Source organism: Eumetopias jubatus, unplaced genomic scaffold (assembly GCF_037043125.1).
Source record: "Eumetopias jubatus isolate StellerSeaLion01/CBP00866 unplaced genomic scaffold, mEumJub1_p1.0 scaffold_10, whole genome shotgun sequence".
Classification (NCBI taxonomy): domain Eukaryota; kingdom Metazoa; phylum Chordata; class Mammalia; order Carnivora; family Otariidae; genus Eumetopias; species Eumetopias jubatus.
Genome location: NW_028274816.1, coordinates 123,678,756 through 123,697,027, shown reverse-complemented (window position 1 = coordinate 123,697,027; position 18,272 = coordinate 123,678,756). Strand labels below are relative to the sequence as shown.

At 39.9% G+C, this 18,272-nt stretch overlaps 1 protein-coding gene across 5 annotated transcripts in view; it reads left to right on the top strand.

Moving 5' to 3' along the window:
* The first annotated feature begins 302 nt into the window (after nucleotides 1-302).
* The window catches only part of NF1 (neurofibromin 1), a 276,151-nt gene continuing 258,181 nt past the window's right edge, over nucleotides 303-18,272 (top strand). For 4 of the 5 annotated variants that reach the window (XR_015769362.1, XM_028109129.2, XM_028109131.2 and 1 more), the window contains exon 1: nucleotides 304-466. Coding sequence is in view for 4 of the 5 variants with exons in the window: in XM_028109129.2 (XP_027964930.1) it covers nucleotides 407-466 (60 nt within the window). In the remaining variant the exon portion in view is untranslated. Of the gene's footprint in view, nucleotides 467-18,272 lie in introns of all 5 variants that reach the window. The other variant, XM_028109132.2, reaches the window with a different exon arrangement.

Here is an 18,272-nt window from a genome sequence, read left to right as displayed (position 1 = left end):
CCCCTTTCCCAGCCGCGCTCTCAATCTCTAGCTCGCTCGCTCTCCCTCTCCCCGGGCCGTGGAAAGGATCCCACTTCCGGTGGGGTGTCATGGCGGCGTCTCGGACTGTGATGGCTGTGGGGAGACGGCGCTAGTGGGGAGAGCGACCAAGAGGCCCCCTCCCCTCCCCGGGTCCCCCTCCCCCGTCCCCCTTCCCCCTGCCTCCTCGCCAACGCCCCCTTCCCCTGTCCCCCTCCCGGCTTGGCGCAGGCCCCCCATCCCCACCCCCGTGGGAACGTTCGGAGCCTGCACTCCTCAGACCCTCTCCTCGCCTCTGCCCTCACCTCGGCCCCCGCTCCCCGCCCTCTTCCCGGCCCTGGGCGCCGGCCGGCCCGTCCCTCCGCCGCCCCCCGGCCGCGGGGAGGACATGGCCGCGCACAGGCCGGTGGAATGGGTCCAGGCCGTGGTCAGCCGCTTCGACGAGCAGGTAACGGGCCCGTGGCGGGCGGGAGGTGGGAGCGAAGTGGGGGTGGGGGCGGAGTGGGTGAGGGGAGGAAGGAGCAGCCGCCTCCCCCGCGGCTGCCTCGGGCTCTGGAGGAAAGGAAGGGGGGAACCAGAGGGGGTGGCCTAGGGGGGAGGTGCGGGAAGGAGGGGACGGCTGGTAGCTCTGGCTCCCCTTCCCTCCTAGGTCGGGGGGTGGGGCCTTTTCCCTGACCACCCCTCGGACCCGCCATCCCCTTTATCCTAGCCCTTCCGCTTGCTAATGAGGATGAGTGACCTGGGGGCGCTTTCAGGGGCTCTCCATCTGGATTTAATTACCCCCCCCTTACTTTTTTTTTTTTTGAACGGAGGTGGGTAACGTTTAGGGGTTTCCCCTTACCTCAGTGGACCTCTGAACTGAGGGTAACTGAAGGAACCCCCAGGCTTGTCTTGTGTACCCCCAGTAGGAGAACGATAACATCCCGCCCCTCCCCCAGTTTCTTCAGCTTCCTCTCTTGGACGGGGAAGAGTAGAAGAAAGCAGGGAAAGCACAGGTTTTCTTACTTTCTGCTCCCTTGTCTCTGCCTGCCCCGAGAGCCCCAAGTGCACACACACACACACACACACACACACACTGCACATCTTTTCGGTACCCCACATGGGCGTCCCCCCCCCACATCCTGATGAGCCAAGACTGACATTTACATTGCCGTTGTAGTAGGAACCATGGTTCTCGTTCCCTTATGCTTCTGAAATATCTTTCCCTTTTTTCTTCCTTGGTAATTGCAGTTTCACCCTTTATTTTGCCAGCGGTCTGAGAATGTGAATTTGGCTTTCTTGAGTGAGAATCTTGGGGAGTAAGGGGAGAAAGGTGAAAGGAAAAGTGGGAAACTGCATCTGAGTCCCTGACAACAGAGAGCAAGGACAGCTGGGATGTGGTACTGGAGCCCATAATTCTGCTAGTGTTTTGTTGTTGTTTTTAACTCTCACCTCTTGGTTGACAGGAGAACTTTCATTGAGAATATTTGGGGTGGAAAAAAAAGTTTCATAGCTTGGGGAGGTGCCTTTTTATTCCCTGAGCTTCACACACTGAATCTTGGGGCTGATCAGAATGAATGCACACGAAGCCTTTTGTCAGTGGGAATTAGTTTAACTTTGTGTTGCTGTAGGTCGTTGGGGATGGTTTAAAGGGATGCTTTTTGCAGGTCCCTTCTACCCTGGGCTTCCTGTGATGAGGGAACTGTTTAAGATTGAATCAATCTATTTTGTTTACTGGATACAATCATAAAAGTGATCATGGGAGCTGAATGGAGTGGGGAGGAGGGCTCCACTTTTACTGGATCCACAAACATTTCCTTGCAGGACTCAGAGTGTTTCTGACCTACCTGAAAGATATTTGGGAATAGGGAGCAGGACTGAGAAGAAACTACAGAGATAAAATAGAATTGCAAAGCTGTCAGGGGTTTTGCAGGGGTTGTCGCACCCATTCTTCTCCTTCCAGACCAAAAAGCATCTAAACCAAGTGTACTACAAATCTGAGGAAGTAAAATGTTACTGCATTTATTTGGGTTGGTGTTATTGATAGAGCATTAGATTGAAAACTTGAGAGAAAAGACTTTCTCTGTGTAATCTTGAAAAAGGATTTAAAAAGCACTTGGAAGAACCCCAAAGCTGAGCCTTGTGGACAGCATAATCTGGATGCAGGAATTTGAAGGATTCACACCATCATTGTTTTTCTCCAATTTTTTTATTAAATAATTTTCCCCCAGTTTTTAGACTTTATTTCTTCTTGCCTGTTGATCTCTTGGCTTATCTGCTACATATGGAAAAGATAGTTTTCTAAATTTTAAAAGAAGGATGATTTCGATTATATGCCCAGTAATGCAAGTAAATATTTCCTTCTTTTTGTCTCCAGTGTTAAAGGACCTTAGGCTTTGCTGTTTGCCTTGTTATTGAATATTGTGGGATCAAACTCACCACCATCTGTTAAAAATTAAGAACATAAGAGTTTTAAATGGAAGCATTTTTAAAAAAATATATTCCTTATGTTGTAATTAAGAGAAAGATACATAGGGCAAATTATTCCTCACATTTTTCTCTTACAAGGTTAAAGCCCACTGATCACGATACAAAAGTATAAGGGTTTTCAGTGTTTAATATAAGGTACTTCTTTGTATACCTTAACTTACTACAGAAGTAATAAATGTTTAATTCAGACTAGAGTTTACCTTGAGGTTGGAAAGTGAGAAAACTGAGGCACAGATATATTAAATGACTTTCCAAGGTCACATAGCAGACCTAATAACAAGAGCCTCAGTATGAAAAGTATCGAATGCTGCACAATCAGAAATACTTTTTCTGAAAAGTATCTTGTAGGATTTGTTTTAATAACCCGTTTAGTTAAGAGAGAAGAGTTTACATTTTTATTGAGGGGAAGGAAAGCTCTACATGTAGTGAGAGGTAATTGTATAAGAGTCTTAAATGTTTTAGCTATTTCTAAAAGTTTTAAGTTTTGGATATATTGTCTATATTTTGTTTCACTGGGTCCAGCGGGATTCAGGCTGCTTTTTATTAGAGCTAAGACATGTGTATATATTGAGCCAGAGAGCATGTGCAAGTCTAAAGGTAGCAGCTCTATTTGTGATTGAATTGATGTTTTGGTTGGCCTTCTAATATTTAAGGTGATTAAAGCAGAAATGCATTGCTAGCCGTTGCTGATAACGTTTTGTACTCTGATGGGTATTGCTTGGCAACTTGATGTGGTAGACTCAGTTAAAAGAAGTGGTAGTGTTCCATCTTGACGTTTTGAGCTTAAGTCCTTGTTTCCAAGTGGTAAATGAAATTGCTGTAACGTGCTAGTATTGCACCTAAACGTAGTATTTATGGCCTAAGTTGAATGATTCTTCCCAATTTTAAACGTAGTTACCTCTTTGATTAGGGAAATGGCAGTTGCAAAGGTGGAAGGCCAGAAAGTTGAATGAATGTATCAGTTATATCTTCTGCTTCTCTGTAACCTGCCTTTATGGTGCTGAATAGTAAGTTTTAAATTGAAATTGGCAAATTTTAGGTGTGTAGCTCTAAATTGTGGCTTATTAGGTTACTTAAATTATAGAAAACCTTGTTACATGCCCCACCTAGCTCTGTGTGCCCCACCTGTTCGGTAGGACTTTGTTTCTTTTTTTTTTTTCCCCTAAAGATTTATTTATTTGAGAGAGAGAGAGGAAGTGAGAGCTGGGGAGGGGGCAGAGGGAGAGGGAGAGAATCTCAAGCTGACTGCCTGCTGAGTGTGGAGCCAGATGCGGGGCTTGATCTCATGACCCTGAGATCATGACCTGAGCCAAAATCAAGAGTCGGATGCTCAACCGAATGAGCCACCCAGGCACCCCAGTAGGACTTTGTTTCTGAAAGGGCATATAAAAAAACTGTGGTTATTTGTAGATTTTTTTCTTTTTTTTAAGAAATTGGAAAAAAAGATCCCCAAATGATTTGTCGTAAATATGTTCATTTAAGCATTTATATTTTCCATATCTGGTCAAGTGAAAACAGTATTTAACACTCCCTCCCATTTTTAAGAGCATATTAGAGAATAAACTCTGATTTTCGATTTGAAATCATAGCATATTAGTTATTGTAAATTGAATGCTAATTGGAATGCCCTTTGAATAGGTGGTATAAAATACACGCGGTATAAAATGATTGGCAAGGGGCGCCTGGGTGGCTTAGTCGGTTAAGCTCTGACTCTTGATTTTGGCTTAGGTCATGATCTCAGGGTCCTTGGATCGAGCCCCACGTCCAACTCCACACTCAAGTGGGGAGTCTGCTTGAGGATTCTATCTCCCTCTCCCTCTGCCCCTCCACCTGCCTCATGTGTGTCCACACGCTCTCATAAATAAATCTTAAAAATGATTGGCAAGTGTCTTTGAGGTTAAAACCACATGTTAATTGGCTAAATAGATTTGTAAAACTTTGAAGCTGTTTTGGATTAAAAAAAAAAATCTCCTAGGGGTGCCTGGGTGGCTCAGTGGTTAAGCGTCTTTCTTCGGCTCAGGTGATGGGCCCAGGGTCCTGTGATAGAGCCCCACATCGGGCTCCTTGCTCAGCGGGAAGCCTGCTTCTCCCTCTCCCACTCCCCCTGCTTGTGTTCCCTCTCTCGCTGTGTCTCTCTCTGTCAAATAAATAAATAAAATCTTAAAAAAAAAATCGCCTAGCCTTGTTCTTAAAGCCTTGTCTGCCATTTTTATAAGGCCTTAAAAGTAGTTGAAAATGAGTACTCTTTTGGCGAGGGGTATTTTTTTTTTTAAGATTTTTATTTTATTTATTTGAGAGAGAGAGAATGAGAGAGCGAGTGAGCACAGGAGAGGGGGGAGGGTCAGAGGGAGAAGCAGACTCCCTGCTGAGCAGGGAGCCTGATGCGGGACTCGATCCAGGGACTCCAGGATTGTGACCTGAGCCGAAGGCAGTCGCTTAACCAACTGAGCCACCCAGGTGCCCTGGCGATGGGTATTTTATGGTGAGGAAAAAAATGCTTATTCTTTATTCTGGAACTCATTTTTAATTATTTTTTTTTAAGATTTTATTTGAGAACAAGAGAGAGAGCGAGCGAGCATGAGTGGTGGAGGCAGGGGCAGAGAGAGAGGGAGAAGCAGGCTCCCTGCTGACCAGAAAGCCGATGTGGGGCTTGATCCAGCATGACCTGAGCTGAAGGCAGATGCTTAACCTACTGAGCCACCCAGGCGCCCCTGGAACTCATATTTTTAAAAAATTTCTTACCACTGGTCCTCAATTTTCTATGCTCCCTCACTCCCCTTACCTTATGTAGCATCTAATTTAACCTTTCTTTATGTGACTGCCTTCCTTTTGCCTTCAAACTTACTGAGATTTCTTTTCTCAAACGTTTACTTGGTCCTGTAGCTTTCTCTCAGTGGATCATTTTTTTTTTCTTTTTGTTGCCAGATACCTGCTGCCTCTACTGTTTATCCACCCATTTCCTTTATAGCTGAAAACTAGCTTCTGCCTCTGCTTTCCTTCTGGATTGCTGCTTTCTTGAAAGTGATTCCTTCTGGCAAAACAGTGGTTTTTCTCAACCGTAGTGCCGCTGTGGTATTCTATTACCTCTGGAAACCAGTCTACTGGAATTCCTAAGAAAACAGTACTGACTTGTATGTGTGCTTGCAGATCCTTATATATTGATGTGCTCATCGATCCTTGGAAGGATTTGCTTTCTCTGTCGTACCGTGCTGCCTATCACTGAATTGGGGTTCCTAAGTGGGGTCTGAGTTTTGTTCTGCTATTTACTACCTCTGTCCTTATGCTAGCCCTTATTAGATCTCTGTGGATCTAGATTTTCCTCGTCTGTCAGAAAAGAATTAACTAGAAAATCTCTAAGGTTCTCTATCTAGTTTAAATATTCGATGATTTTAATATTTTAATAGCATCTCCCCGTGCCATAACAGTCCATTGGGAGCTGACTCCACTTAATTTACCAAACTGTTTCTCATTATGCCTCAGCATGCACCTATGTCCCAGACAGGTTGGCTCAGTCTCTTCTGTATATATCATGCTTATTCCTGCCTCTCAGCCTTTGTTGATGCCAGCCCCTGCCTGAATGCTTTCGTCCTCCTCTGTGCTTTTAAAATTCCTATCCATCAATGTGCAGCTCAAGCTTCAAGCTTCATTTTCCCCATGAAGTCTTTTCGGATTAAACTCACTTCTTGGTGTGCTTGTCACCTGGGGTTTCTCCCCTCAGGAGGGTTGATTGAACACAGCTTAGTATTTGCTCTTCTCTTTTTGTCACATAGAGTGTAAACTTTCTAAAAAGCAAGAAACCTCTGGTAGAATTCTCATATAGTCACCTCAGGGCCCTGCATAGTTATGAGCATATAGTGTGTCATTGATGGAATGTTTTGTATATGATTCCTGGTTGAAAGATTGATTGGCTAAAAGGAGCGGTGATTTTGGCTTTTAAATGGAAATAACTGAATTTTAATGTAGTGTTTGTAATAGCCTAGGTCTTATAACTTAAATGATATTTTAATCACGAATAGTTTTTTTTTTTTAAGCAATAGCTTTGAGGAACTTGCACATATTTATATTTCTTCCCACAGAGCTAACATGTTTTATGAATCAAGTTTCAGATCTGATTAACTACCTTTGTGGTCTTGGATTTGTCACTTGCTTTTAGTGGTAAGTTTCTACATAAGGAAATTTTTTGCAGTAGTCTGATAGGATCATGAATGCAAAGTGCTTTGAAAAATCTGAAAGTATGTAAATGTAAGATTTACACATTTTCTTTACAGCTTATAGACTTTTGTGTTTTCACTAAATAAGGGAGATTGACTGGTCTCTGGATATTCCCCCGAAATGTACCTTGACTGATATACATGCATTGCTGTAGCATTCGTTGATAAATACTTAGGGTACTGAGTGCATCCTTATGTAACATTATCGTGGATGTCTGTAATTGATTTTTCTTGCTTTATTATCTAATTTATAGCAAATACATGGCTCCTCAAGTTTGGGACGTTTAATATAAAAGTGTCATAAGGTATTGTGTGAATTTGGCCAGCAATATTGTTATATTTTATTTTATTTTATTTTTTTAAGAGTTTATTTTTTTATTTGAGAGAGAGAGTGCGCACGAGCACGAGCTGGGGGGAGAGACAGAGGGAGAGACAGAGGGAGAGGCAGACTCCCAGGACGCTGGGGTCATGATCTGAACCAAAGACAGACACATAACCAACTGAGCCACCCAGGCATCCCTGATTTTAACTATTCCTATATGTGACATTTTGAACAATAGGAAATTAGGTTCTTAAATCTGCTTCCTCTTCTTCTTTTATTTTATTATTATTTTTTGATGTGTTTAGCATAAAGAATTTTGTGCTTATAGGAAAGGTTAGTGATCTATTACCATACAGTAGTGCCTTGTTTTTACATCTTTTTTCTTTGGATTACTGATACTGCTATGGGGCATTTTTGTTTTAGTGTTTTGGGGTTCTTTATAGACTCTGTATTGTTGCATTTTAACAACATGCTTTTAAAGGTGAGCAGTGTATTAATTGACATGTATTTTGTAGATGTGTTCCTTCAGCTTCAGTCTGTTCTTCATTGGGAGTTGTGTGTGTGTATCAGACAGGGGACAGGAGGTATAAGAAGGCTTTTTTTTTTTTTTTTAAAAGGATGTTTAAGGAGGAGAATATTCCATAGATATAGAAGGGGAGGTTTGTGGGGAGGTTAGCTTAAACTGTTAAAAGGCTTAGAATCAATACTGAAGCCGAATATGGGCATCTTAAGTTCTTTCTTTGCAGAGGATTGACTTGTATTTATAAAAGCATTGGCTTATTTTATCTGAGATCTTTTAGAATACCCCATTTTCTTGCGGGTGGAGAGGGAAAGATGAGACAAAGTTTGTTTTGACCTTGAAGAATAGAAAAGTTAAGGTGTTTCACATTGTGGTGACTGAATTTAAGTTTCAGCAGTCTGTAAAATTCTGTATCATACTGCCAGAGCCTTCAGTAAACAGAGCACTCTGAGAGGCTGTGCTGAAGAAAATTTTAATATTGCAGAATATGTATAACTGGAATCGGTAGTGCCCTCATTAAGGTCTCTTAAGGTGCACACAGTAGACTGCCTATCTGACCACTTCAAATGTCCTATGCCAGTGATATATAGTTACCTTCTTTAGTTCTCTGAGAGTGGCTTTAGAGCCATTGACTTTATCATCAAAAGAACTGTTGAGACAAGAAAGCCCCAAGCTAATCTGGAATCCCATCCTATTATGATGAAGAATTGGAATTGTTCTCTAAACTTTTACATGTTTTTTACTATAAATGGCACTGATTACTTTGCAGTAGCAATAACTTGAGGTGCAAACTCCCAGATTGCATATTTTCTTTAAACCACAGGCTGGCTCTCTTTTGGTTTGGCTTAAGGTTGCCACTACAGTCTACAAGCTGTTGCCTGCCCCTATTCATATTTTGTAGCTTTGAGTGTCTTATCCTATTGAATTTCAGAGAACTTACTTAACTTTTCCTGATGAAATCCTTTCCCCCTTCACTTCACATCCCCCAAGTAGGGTAGTATATCTAGTGTAAGAGGCATGAAGTTGAGTAAATAGCAGGACTTTTAGGAATATATTTTAAAGGTTTTTTACCTAACTTATTTTTTTAAAGATTTTATTTATTTATGTGACAGAGACACAGCGAGAGAGGGAGAGGGAGAAGCAGGCCTCCCGCGGAGCAGGGAGCCTGATGCGGGGCTCGCTCCCAGGACCCTGGGATCATGACCTGAGCTGAAGGCAGATGCCCAATAACTGAGCCACTCAGGGGCCCCTTACCTAACTTATTTTTAATCATAGTTTTATACTGTGTATAAAGGTAGTGACCTTGTGGGTAATTACCATGCATAAGAATCTCAAGTGACCCTTTTCACTTTAATTGTTGACAGCTTTCCTTGGGTAGTCTTCATAGTAATTTGGGCATGAGAAAACAACCACCTCAAATTTGTGATGACAGTAAACTAGGTGGTAAAAAAACAAAACAAAACTTTTTATTGTATAGCTTTCAGGGTGGCCTTGGACCACTCACTTCTCTGAACTTCAGTTTTTTATGTTTTCATCTGGAAAATGGGGATAATACCTGCCTACTCATATCATGGGCTTGTTTAGTGTCAGGTGTGAATCTTAAATGAAAGGAAGCTGTAAAGTCATAAAAATATATTACTGTGATTATCGTCATGTGTAGTATTTTTTCTATCCCTTCTTTATAGTTTGATTATTATGATACAGTTTGGTATTAATATTACTTTGCATGAGGAAAAATAAAACTAGAGATGCAGAGCAACTTGTCCACAATCATATGACATGTAATTAATTGAGTTTAAATTAGTGTGTGGGTGTTAATCCTTAGAGCAGTAACTTTTCAATAAAGCTTTACAGAAAAGATCTAAATTTTTTGAACAGATAGCACAAATATGTAAAGTGAGAAACGGATTATTGTTTCTTCACTCAAAGTTGAGTTGTTAACATTTTACCTTTTATGTTCATATGAGTGTATCTGGAAATCTTTCAACACATCTGGTCATGTGTTAGAAAGAGACATAACTAGACATACATTTTAAACATTATATCTTTGATTTCATTATTTATCATTCTTTTCACCTTATCAAAGCTTCTTTGGCTGTTTTTTAGATTTTAATTATTTGTGTGAGAGAGACAGAGAGAGAGATAGCACGCGCATGGAGAGCATGGAGTGGGGGAGAAACAGAGGGGGAGGGACAAGCAGACTCCGCCCTGAGTAATGAGCCTGACTTGGGGGGGTCGATCTCACAACCCTGAGATCATGACTTGTGCCAAGATCAAAAGTCAGATGCTTAACCGACTGAGTCACACAGGCACCCCAAAATTGTTCCCCTTTTATTTAGTTTTATAACATTGCATTATATTCACTGCAGATTTTTAGGTGAAGAGAGTTGAATAAGAAGGTGAGAGAATAGAATTTGTTAGAATACCAACAGGAATGTACAATTATAAATGTGAGACTGTGTATTTATTTCATTTTTTAATTTTGGCGTTTTACTGTCCAGTTTCATAAAATTGGTTTTCATACTCTAAGAACATTCCATTTAGGATTTGATTAAATTTGAGCGAACTCTTTAAACTTTGGTAGTATTTGAGTGCTTTATCCTGTTGGATTTTTGGGTATTTCTGTTTTTTTTTCTTTCTTTGTTATATATATGTTTTCAGCCCCACGCTCCCCCCCCCCCCCCCGCCCCAATCTCTCAAACCATTCATCCTGACTTTTGGAGTATCTTTTCACCATCCAACTCTGCTCAGGGCTGGGAAAATGTTTTTTTTAATACTCCAGGCAGGTCTTGCTTTTTTGGGTAATGGACTGAAGTGGGGTGGGGGGGAGCATTTGTATTTCCTGTTATGTTTCAGTTTTGGCCTCTGATAATTGAATTTGCAAGTAGAGGATGGAAGAAGTAGGAGGTTTTGTTTTGGTCAAATGTTGGCAGCAAAGATCAGTGAAGACCTGTGCTTTGGTTTCTGCCCTGACTCAACTACCTTGTGATATGTAAATCTAAATTCTGAGTTGTTTCATTATCTGTAAAACAGGAGAAATAGGATCTGACAGTCTAAAACTTTTATAATTCTTAAAACGGATTGATTTTTGTTTTATATTTTAGAGCTAGTCCTCTGAAAAAAATCATTCCAGTCACTAATTGATTAGTCACAGATCCTTAGAAGGAATCTGAGATTATTTAAATCCACTTCTGCAGTAGCCTTGGCAGATGATTGTCCAACCTCTATTTGGACATTTATTTAAAAAAAAATACAGTAGTAATTCATGTTCATTGTAGAAATTCGGTAAATCACACACAGACAAAATGAATAAAAGTCATTTATAATACCACACTGCAGAGAGAACCACAGTTAAAATTTTGGTATATAATTGTGCTGATTCTGAAATCAGACTGTCTGGGTTTGAATTCTTGGGCTCTGCTTTGCCACTGCTTCCTAGCCCTTGGCCAGTTTACTTAACTTCTTCAAGCTTCAGTTTCTTCACTTGTAAAATAGTCAGTAAAAGTATCTAATTTTCAGAAATGGTTGTGAGATTTAAATTAGGAAATATGTGTAAAGCATGTTGCATGGGTTCTTGCACTTGGAAGGAGCTCAATAAATGTTAGCTACTGTTGTTAGGTTGTTGGAATTGAATGAGATACATTGTTTTATAATCTGCTCTTTTTTTAAAAAAAGATTTTATTTATTAGAGAGAGATCACGAGTAGGGGTGGGGGGTAGAGGGAGAAGCAGACTCCCCACTAAGCAGGGAGCCTGATGCAGGACTCGATCCCAGGACCCTGGGATCGTGACCTGAGCGAAGGCAGATGCTTAACCGACTGAGGCACCCAGGCGCCCTATAATCTGCTCTTTTAACATACCAACATAATGTGAACATTTGCCCGTTTGATTACATTTTCTTTTACAGTATTTACAAATTTTAAGTAATTTTAATTTTTTCTTAATATTTTAGAATTTTCTACATTGAACATGTTTATAATCAGAAAAACAATCAGTAACAAAGTAAATATTACTTTATAAAATATGATTAGAATGTGTTAGTGTACAAAGTTATAATCTCATTTTCTATCAGTGTAAGGTTAACATAGAGGTAGGATCTGAATGAAATGAATATAATAAGATTAAAATATAAGGGCTTGTTACAGTACCTTCAGCTATCTAGGTGAAAGGGGGACCGTGACTTGAGTACAAGCCCAATCTCCTTGATGAGTCTATTGATTTTAGAGTTTTCGAGGATGGTTATGTGGTTGCACCGTACAAAGTTTAGCCAGTCTCATTGAAGACATTAGGTTAAATCCTTTATCTTTTCTTATCTATTACAAATAATACTATGGTATGTACTCTTAATTTTGCCCTCTGGTTGACCAGAGATACTACATCTCAAGGTAATCCATTCCATTAGTTAAAATAGTAATTATTAAATACTCAAATTGAGGGGCGCCTGGGTGGCTCAGTCGTTAAGCATCTGCCTTCGGCTCAGGTCATGATCCCAGGGTCTTGGGATCGAGCCCCACATTGGGCTCCCTGCTCCGCGGGAAGCCTGCTTCTCCCTCTCCCACTCCTCCTGCTGTGTTCCCTCTCTCGCTGTGTCTCTCTCTGTCAAATAAATAAATAAAATCTTTAAAAAAAAATACTCAAATTGAGCCTCATCTGTCATATCAGTAAACATTTAAGTGTTTTTGTGATACATGCTGAGCATTGTGGTGAATGCTGGGGTAATAAAGACAAGATATGGCTCTTGCTCTCAAGGTACCTAAAGTCTTGATAAGGAAGAAAGACAATAAGAAAATTATGGTAAATATTTTGATAGATGCATAGTGTATAATGGGTGCATGTAAGAAGAGCACTTAATTTACTTTACTCCTTATTTATTTAGTTAGTTAGTTAATAGGTTCCATGCCCCAATGTGGGGCCTGAACTCACAACCCTGAGATCAGGAGTCAGTTGCTCTACCCACTGAGCCAGCCAGGCACCCCTGAGGAGCAAATTTAGACTGGGCAGTCAGGGAGAGCTTGTCAGGGAAAATGAAGCCTGAACTGTATTATGAATCTTGTAGGATCTTGTATACTATACAAAAATGTTTAAACTCTCTTTTGAAGGCGTTGGGCAAATATTTCATCTAATGCCTTATCCTTACATGAGGGAGATTGAAGAATATAATAAAGGGAAATGATGGTATGAGGTACCTACCACAGGAGGTAGAAGAAAATAGGGATCTTGAATTCAGGTAGTGGAATTAGAGACTGAGATGGTAGAGAAGTAAAGAATGGGTTTATCATAGTTGTTGGAGTAAATGAGAATGGGTGCAGTTTAAGGACACTTAGCAATACAGGACATTATTAAGGACTCAGCTGAATTTGGAGACCATTATCTTTGTTATGGTCATAGTCACTAGAATTAAGATCAAGGAAGGTTAAAGATCAGATGTTGGATAGGTGGTTCACCTTGTTATTGAAGTCACCTAGATTAGAGTTGCCAGATTTAGCAAATAGGATGTCTAGTTAAATGTGAATTTCAGGGGCACCTGGGTAGCTCAGTCTGTTAAGTGTCCAACTCTTGGTTTTGGCTCAGGTTGTGATCTCACGGTGGTCAGATCCAGCCCTGTGTTTGGCTCCATGCTCAGCGCAGAGCCTGCTTAAGATCCTCTGCCTCGCTCTCTCCCTCTGCCCCTCCCCCTGCTCCCACTTGCACATGCACTCTCTCTAGAGAGAGAGAGAGAGAGAGAAGCAGAGGGAGAGGGAGAGAGAGAATCCTAAGCAGACTCCATGCTCAGTGCAGATCCCAATGTGGGGCTCAATCTCACAACTCTGAGATCATGACCTGAGCTGAAATCAAGAGTCGGTTGCTTAACCAACTGAGCCACCCAGGTGCCCGTCCCTGATAAAATAAATAAATAATAAAATCTTTAAAAAAGAAATGTGAATTTCAAATAAATAATGGATAAATTAAGTATAAATATTTCCCAAATATTGATGGGATATACTTATACCAAAAAGAATTATTCATGTTTATTTGAAATTCAAATTTAATTGGAAGTCATATATTTTATCAGGTAACACAAACCTAGATGATACTGGATGGTGATGGATTTGAGGTAGAGGAGTGACTGAGCTGGGAGCCAAATTGTTTTGATGATGGGGGAAAATATCTAGAAAGTTGTAGGTGACTGTGACAAGGTTATTTTTTTTAATATAGGTGTAGTTGACATACGATATTATATTAGTTTCAGATGTGTGACATACTTATTTGACATTCACGTACATTATAAAATGATCACCATAAGTCTAGTTATCATCTGTCATCATACATAGTTATTTCAGTATTATTGACTGTGTTCCCTATGCTGCACTTTACATCCCCATGACTTACTTTGTAACTAGAAGTGTGTACCTTTTGATCCCCTTCACCTATTTTACCCGTCCTCTTACTCCACTCCCCTCTGGCAACCACCAGTTCATTCTCTGTTTCTGTTTTGTTTGTTAATTTGTTTTTTTAATTTTTAAAAAAATTTATTTAGTTTTAAATATTTTATTTATTTATTTGACAGAGAGAGACACAGCGAGAGAGGGAACACAAGCAGGGGGAGTGGGAGAGGGAGAAGCAGGCTCCCCGCGGAGCAGGGAGCCCGATGCGGGGCCGATCCCAGGACCCTGGGATCATGACCTGAGCCGAAGGCAGACGCCTAACGACTGAGCCACCCAGGCGCCCCTTGTTTTGTTTTTTAGATTCCACATATAAGTGGAATCATACAGTATTTGTCTTTCTCAGTCTGGCTTACTTCACTTTGCTTAATACACTTTTAGGTCCATTCATGTTGTCATAAATGGTGCCATGGTTGTCAGTACTCAGGCATACCATTTTTCATCCTTTTTCTCAGTATTCTTGTATATGAGGGTGTTTTGTGACGTTTAAAAAAATAGGGGTACCTGGGTGGCTTAGTCGGTTAAGCGTCTGCTTTCAGTTCAGGTCATGATCTCAGGGTCCTGGGACTGGGCCCCACATCAGGCTCAGAGCAGGGAGCCTGCTTCTCCATCTTCCTCTGCCTGCCACTCCCCCTGTTTGTACTCTCTCTAATAAATAAATAAAATCTTTAAGAAGTAATAATTGCTTTAAAAAAGGCTGAGCATCAGGTGCACTATATTTTTGGTATTCATTTGATTAGTAAACCTGTCAGCAAATATTAATTGGCATATGTGTGCAAATATGCTTTATTTTTTTAAGATTTTATTTATTTGAGAGAGAGCACACACATGCACGAGCAGTGGGAAGGGGGCAGAGGGAGAGGGAGAAGCAGACTCCCCGCTGCGCAGGGAGCCTGACGCATGACTTGATCCCAGGACCCTGGGATCATGATCTGGGCCGAAGGCAGACATTTATCCGACTGAGCCACCCAGGCACCCATTTGTGAGTTTTTTTTTTTAAAGTTTTATTATGAAAAGTTTCAAACATACACAAAAGTAGAGAGATGATTGTAAATGAATCTCCATGTGCCCATTACCCAGCTTCTACTCAGTTTTTTTCATCCATACTCCTACTCATTTCTTGCTCAACACTTCTCCATTTTGAAGCAACCATAGTTATTATTTCAGCCTGACTTATTCTTATATTGACTTTAAGAGCTTGTGATATAAAAACAGTACTCAATTAGGAATCAGAAGAATTGAATTTGAGTTCTGACTTTCTGAGAAATGTGTTAAGCTGGGCAAGTCAAGTTGTCTGAACCCTACATTCCTAGTCTTTTGAAGGGAGCATGGATTGTGGAGGGGACATTGGCTACCTCCCCTTTTTCACAGGGCTGCGTGAATCAAAAATATGAGATAAGATGAGATAATATATGTGAAGGTACTTGTAAAGTGAATACAAGTAAAATTTCATTCTTGTTAGTAAATGATGCTTCCCTCTATAAGGGCTTAAAAGTCTGCATAATAATCAGTTTTAGAATTACCTGGTTTTTGACATTAAGTTCAGTCCATAGTCCTGAAGTCACATTTTCACCTTTACCCACCTCTGTGTTTTGACAACTGAGGCAACATTTTCTCATTCCCAGTGTGGCACCTTTCTATTTTTCATGAGTTCTCAAAGTTCACTGACAGTGTTTCCCTTATCAAAAGTTTCTAAATTTTCATGTGTACTCTTGGATTAGTTCAGGTAGACTTGAATTGAGATACAACAGGTGGGTGGGGTCTTTATGCTTTAAGAGTTCTGAGGGCTCTCAACAATGCTCTTTTTCAAATGTGAAGATCATTTTGTTTTCTGGTAGAACAATTAGAAGTAAAATTGAATTGAATAGTTGTGCTTTTATCTCCGCTATTATACTGTGTATTCTAACCAGTGGTTCTTGTCCTTCCTCCTCTTCATCTTAATATATTTTCAAAAGCTGTTAAATGTTTTAACATTTTTTTCTTTAGTTACTCTGAACTTTTAACTTGTCTTTATACTCCTCTATCAGTTTGTCTATTAGGTATAGCATATGTTTTTTCTTAAATGTCCTTATCAGTATTGAGCTGTGGGAGAGGGGAGCAGAGGAACAACGGGTACAGACACATTAATTTATGTAGAAATGCCAGCTTTATCAGATCACTTAAGACTCATGTTAAAAGTATAGATTTCCTGGCCCCACTGAACATCTGAGTGCTAGAGGTATGGACAATGGGTTGCAGTTTAAAAAATGTCCTCTGGTCATTTTGATGTAAAGCTGGGTTTATGAATCTCTGCTGTATGATATGCAGGGAGACTTCAGCTTATGGGCAGTATTTAGGAGGTCATAGTATAGTCATCTATAGCACCACAACAAATAGAAGGAAACTGGGTGAACTTTGAAAATCACATTATAAAAAATATTGGAGGGGTGTAGAAATAATAGGACTAGGTGAATTAAAATTCCAGAGGTGGAAGAGCCCTTTGTAGGTGAGAAGAGGATTGCCGACATTTGCTGATTCTGGACACAGACTGGAGAAAAAGGATAAGCCAGAGGTGAACTGAGTCTTCCTAAAACTGCAGCCTAGCGTTGACAGTTCAGTTCCTGAATGGATTAAAATGATCAGCCTCTGTCATCCCTTTTGGCTAATAGAGTAAATGGGGAACTCCCCCTGGGAAGATATGTTGTAGAGTTTCTGAGATTCTTTCATTTACAATATCCGGCATACAGTGAACAATTTCTAAAAAATTCAAAGGGTGGAAAACTGTGATTCATAATCAAGAAGAAAAACTGTAGAAGTAGACCCATGGTAGTTCAAATTAGTGGGCAAGGACTTTAAAATAACTATAATATGCTAAAGAAAATGTAGGAAAAGATGGACAAATAGATGAAAAGTTGGAGAATATTTATAGAGAATTGGAATCCTAGAAAGGAATTAAATGGATATTCTAAGAATCAAAAACGTAACATTGGTTGCTTAAGGTCTTTCATTTACATGTTAGTTAGAAAACTTTGGTGCAGGACTCTAGGACCTTGCTCCACCTCTTACCCTATTCTTCATTTTTCTAAAAAAATGGGAAAACAGGCCAGTTGGATATATATTACTTATATATGTGAGTAGACTATGTCTGTCTTATTGACTGCTGTATTCCTAGGGCTTAGTACAGTGCCTGATACATTAAAAACAAAACAAAAACCCCACAAAAACAAGAAGCCCATGTATGTCAACTTAGTTGTTCATTGGATGGATTTAATAGGCTAAGTATAACTAAAGATGAAATTAAAGGCCTTTAGACAAGTCAATAGAAAATACCCAGTTTGAAACACAGGAAAGAAGAATGGAAAAAGTGGAACAGAACCTAAGAGATATGTGGAACACTAGTAAAAAGTTGAATCATGTATAACTAGAGACCCAGACTGGAGAGGAGAGATTAGTGTGAGAACAAATATTAGAAGAGATAATGGTAAGAGATTTTCCAAAATTGATGAAAGACATAAACCCATAGATTCAAGTAGTTTAGCAAACCTCAAGCAGGATAAATACAAAGAAGTACCCTTAAGCATATCTTAATGGAAGCATATCTTAATGGAACTATTGAGTAGTAGAGACAAAGAGAAATTCTTAAAAGCAACCAGAAAGGAAAAAAAGACACACTGCTTTCAAAGGAACGATAATGTAAGTGATAGCTGGCTTTGAACACAACTGTGGAAACTGGGAAATAACGGAAAGACATCTTTAGTGTCAGAAGAAAAAACTGCCAAGTTAGAATTCTGTTCCCAGCAGAAATACCCTTCAGAAATGAAGGTGAAATAAAGATGTTTTTAGATAAACAGAAGCTGAGAAAATTAATCACCAGTGAATCTGCTCTGTAAGAATTACTAAAGGAAGTTCTTTAGGCAGAAGAGAAATGGCTCACGTGGAAGGGTAAAACTATAGGAAATAATGAAGAGCACCTAGTTGGGTGTTAATATGAGTTAAATATACAAGCGGTATGAATAAATATCAAACATATTGCCTCTTTTTCCCTACCCCTTAGAAGCTTTATTAGAACTTTTTGGGAATTATATTTTTTATCATTCTAGAATAATAGTATTTCTACAGCTTTATTATGGTAAATTGCCACACAGTAAATGAACTGCACATATTTTAAGTGTACAATTTGATAAACTTATAAGTCTGTAATAACATCACCACAGTCAAGATAATGTACATCTATTATCGCCTACAAAGTTTTCTCCAGCCCCCATAGATAGTCCATTCATACACCCCATCCCTAGGCAACGACTGAGCTGTTTTGCTCAATGGATATATCAC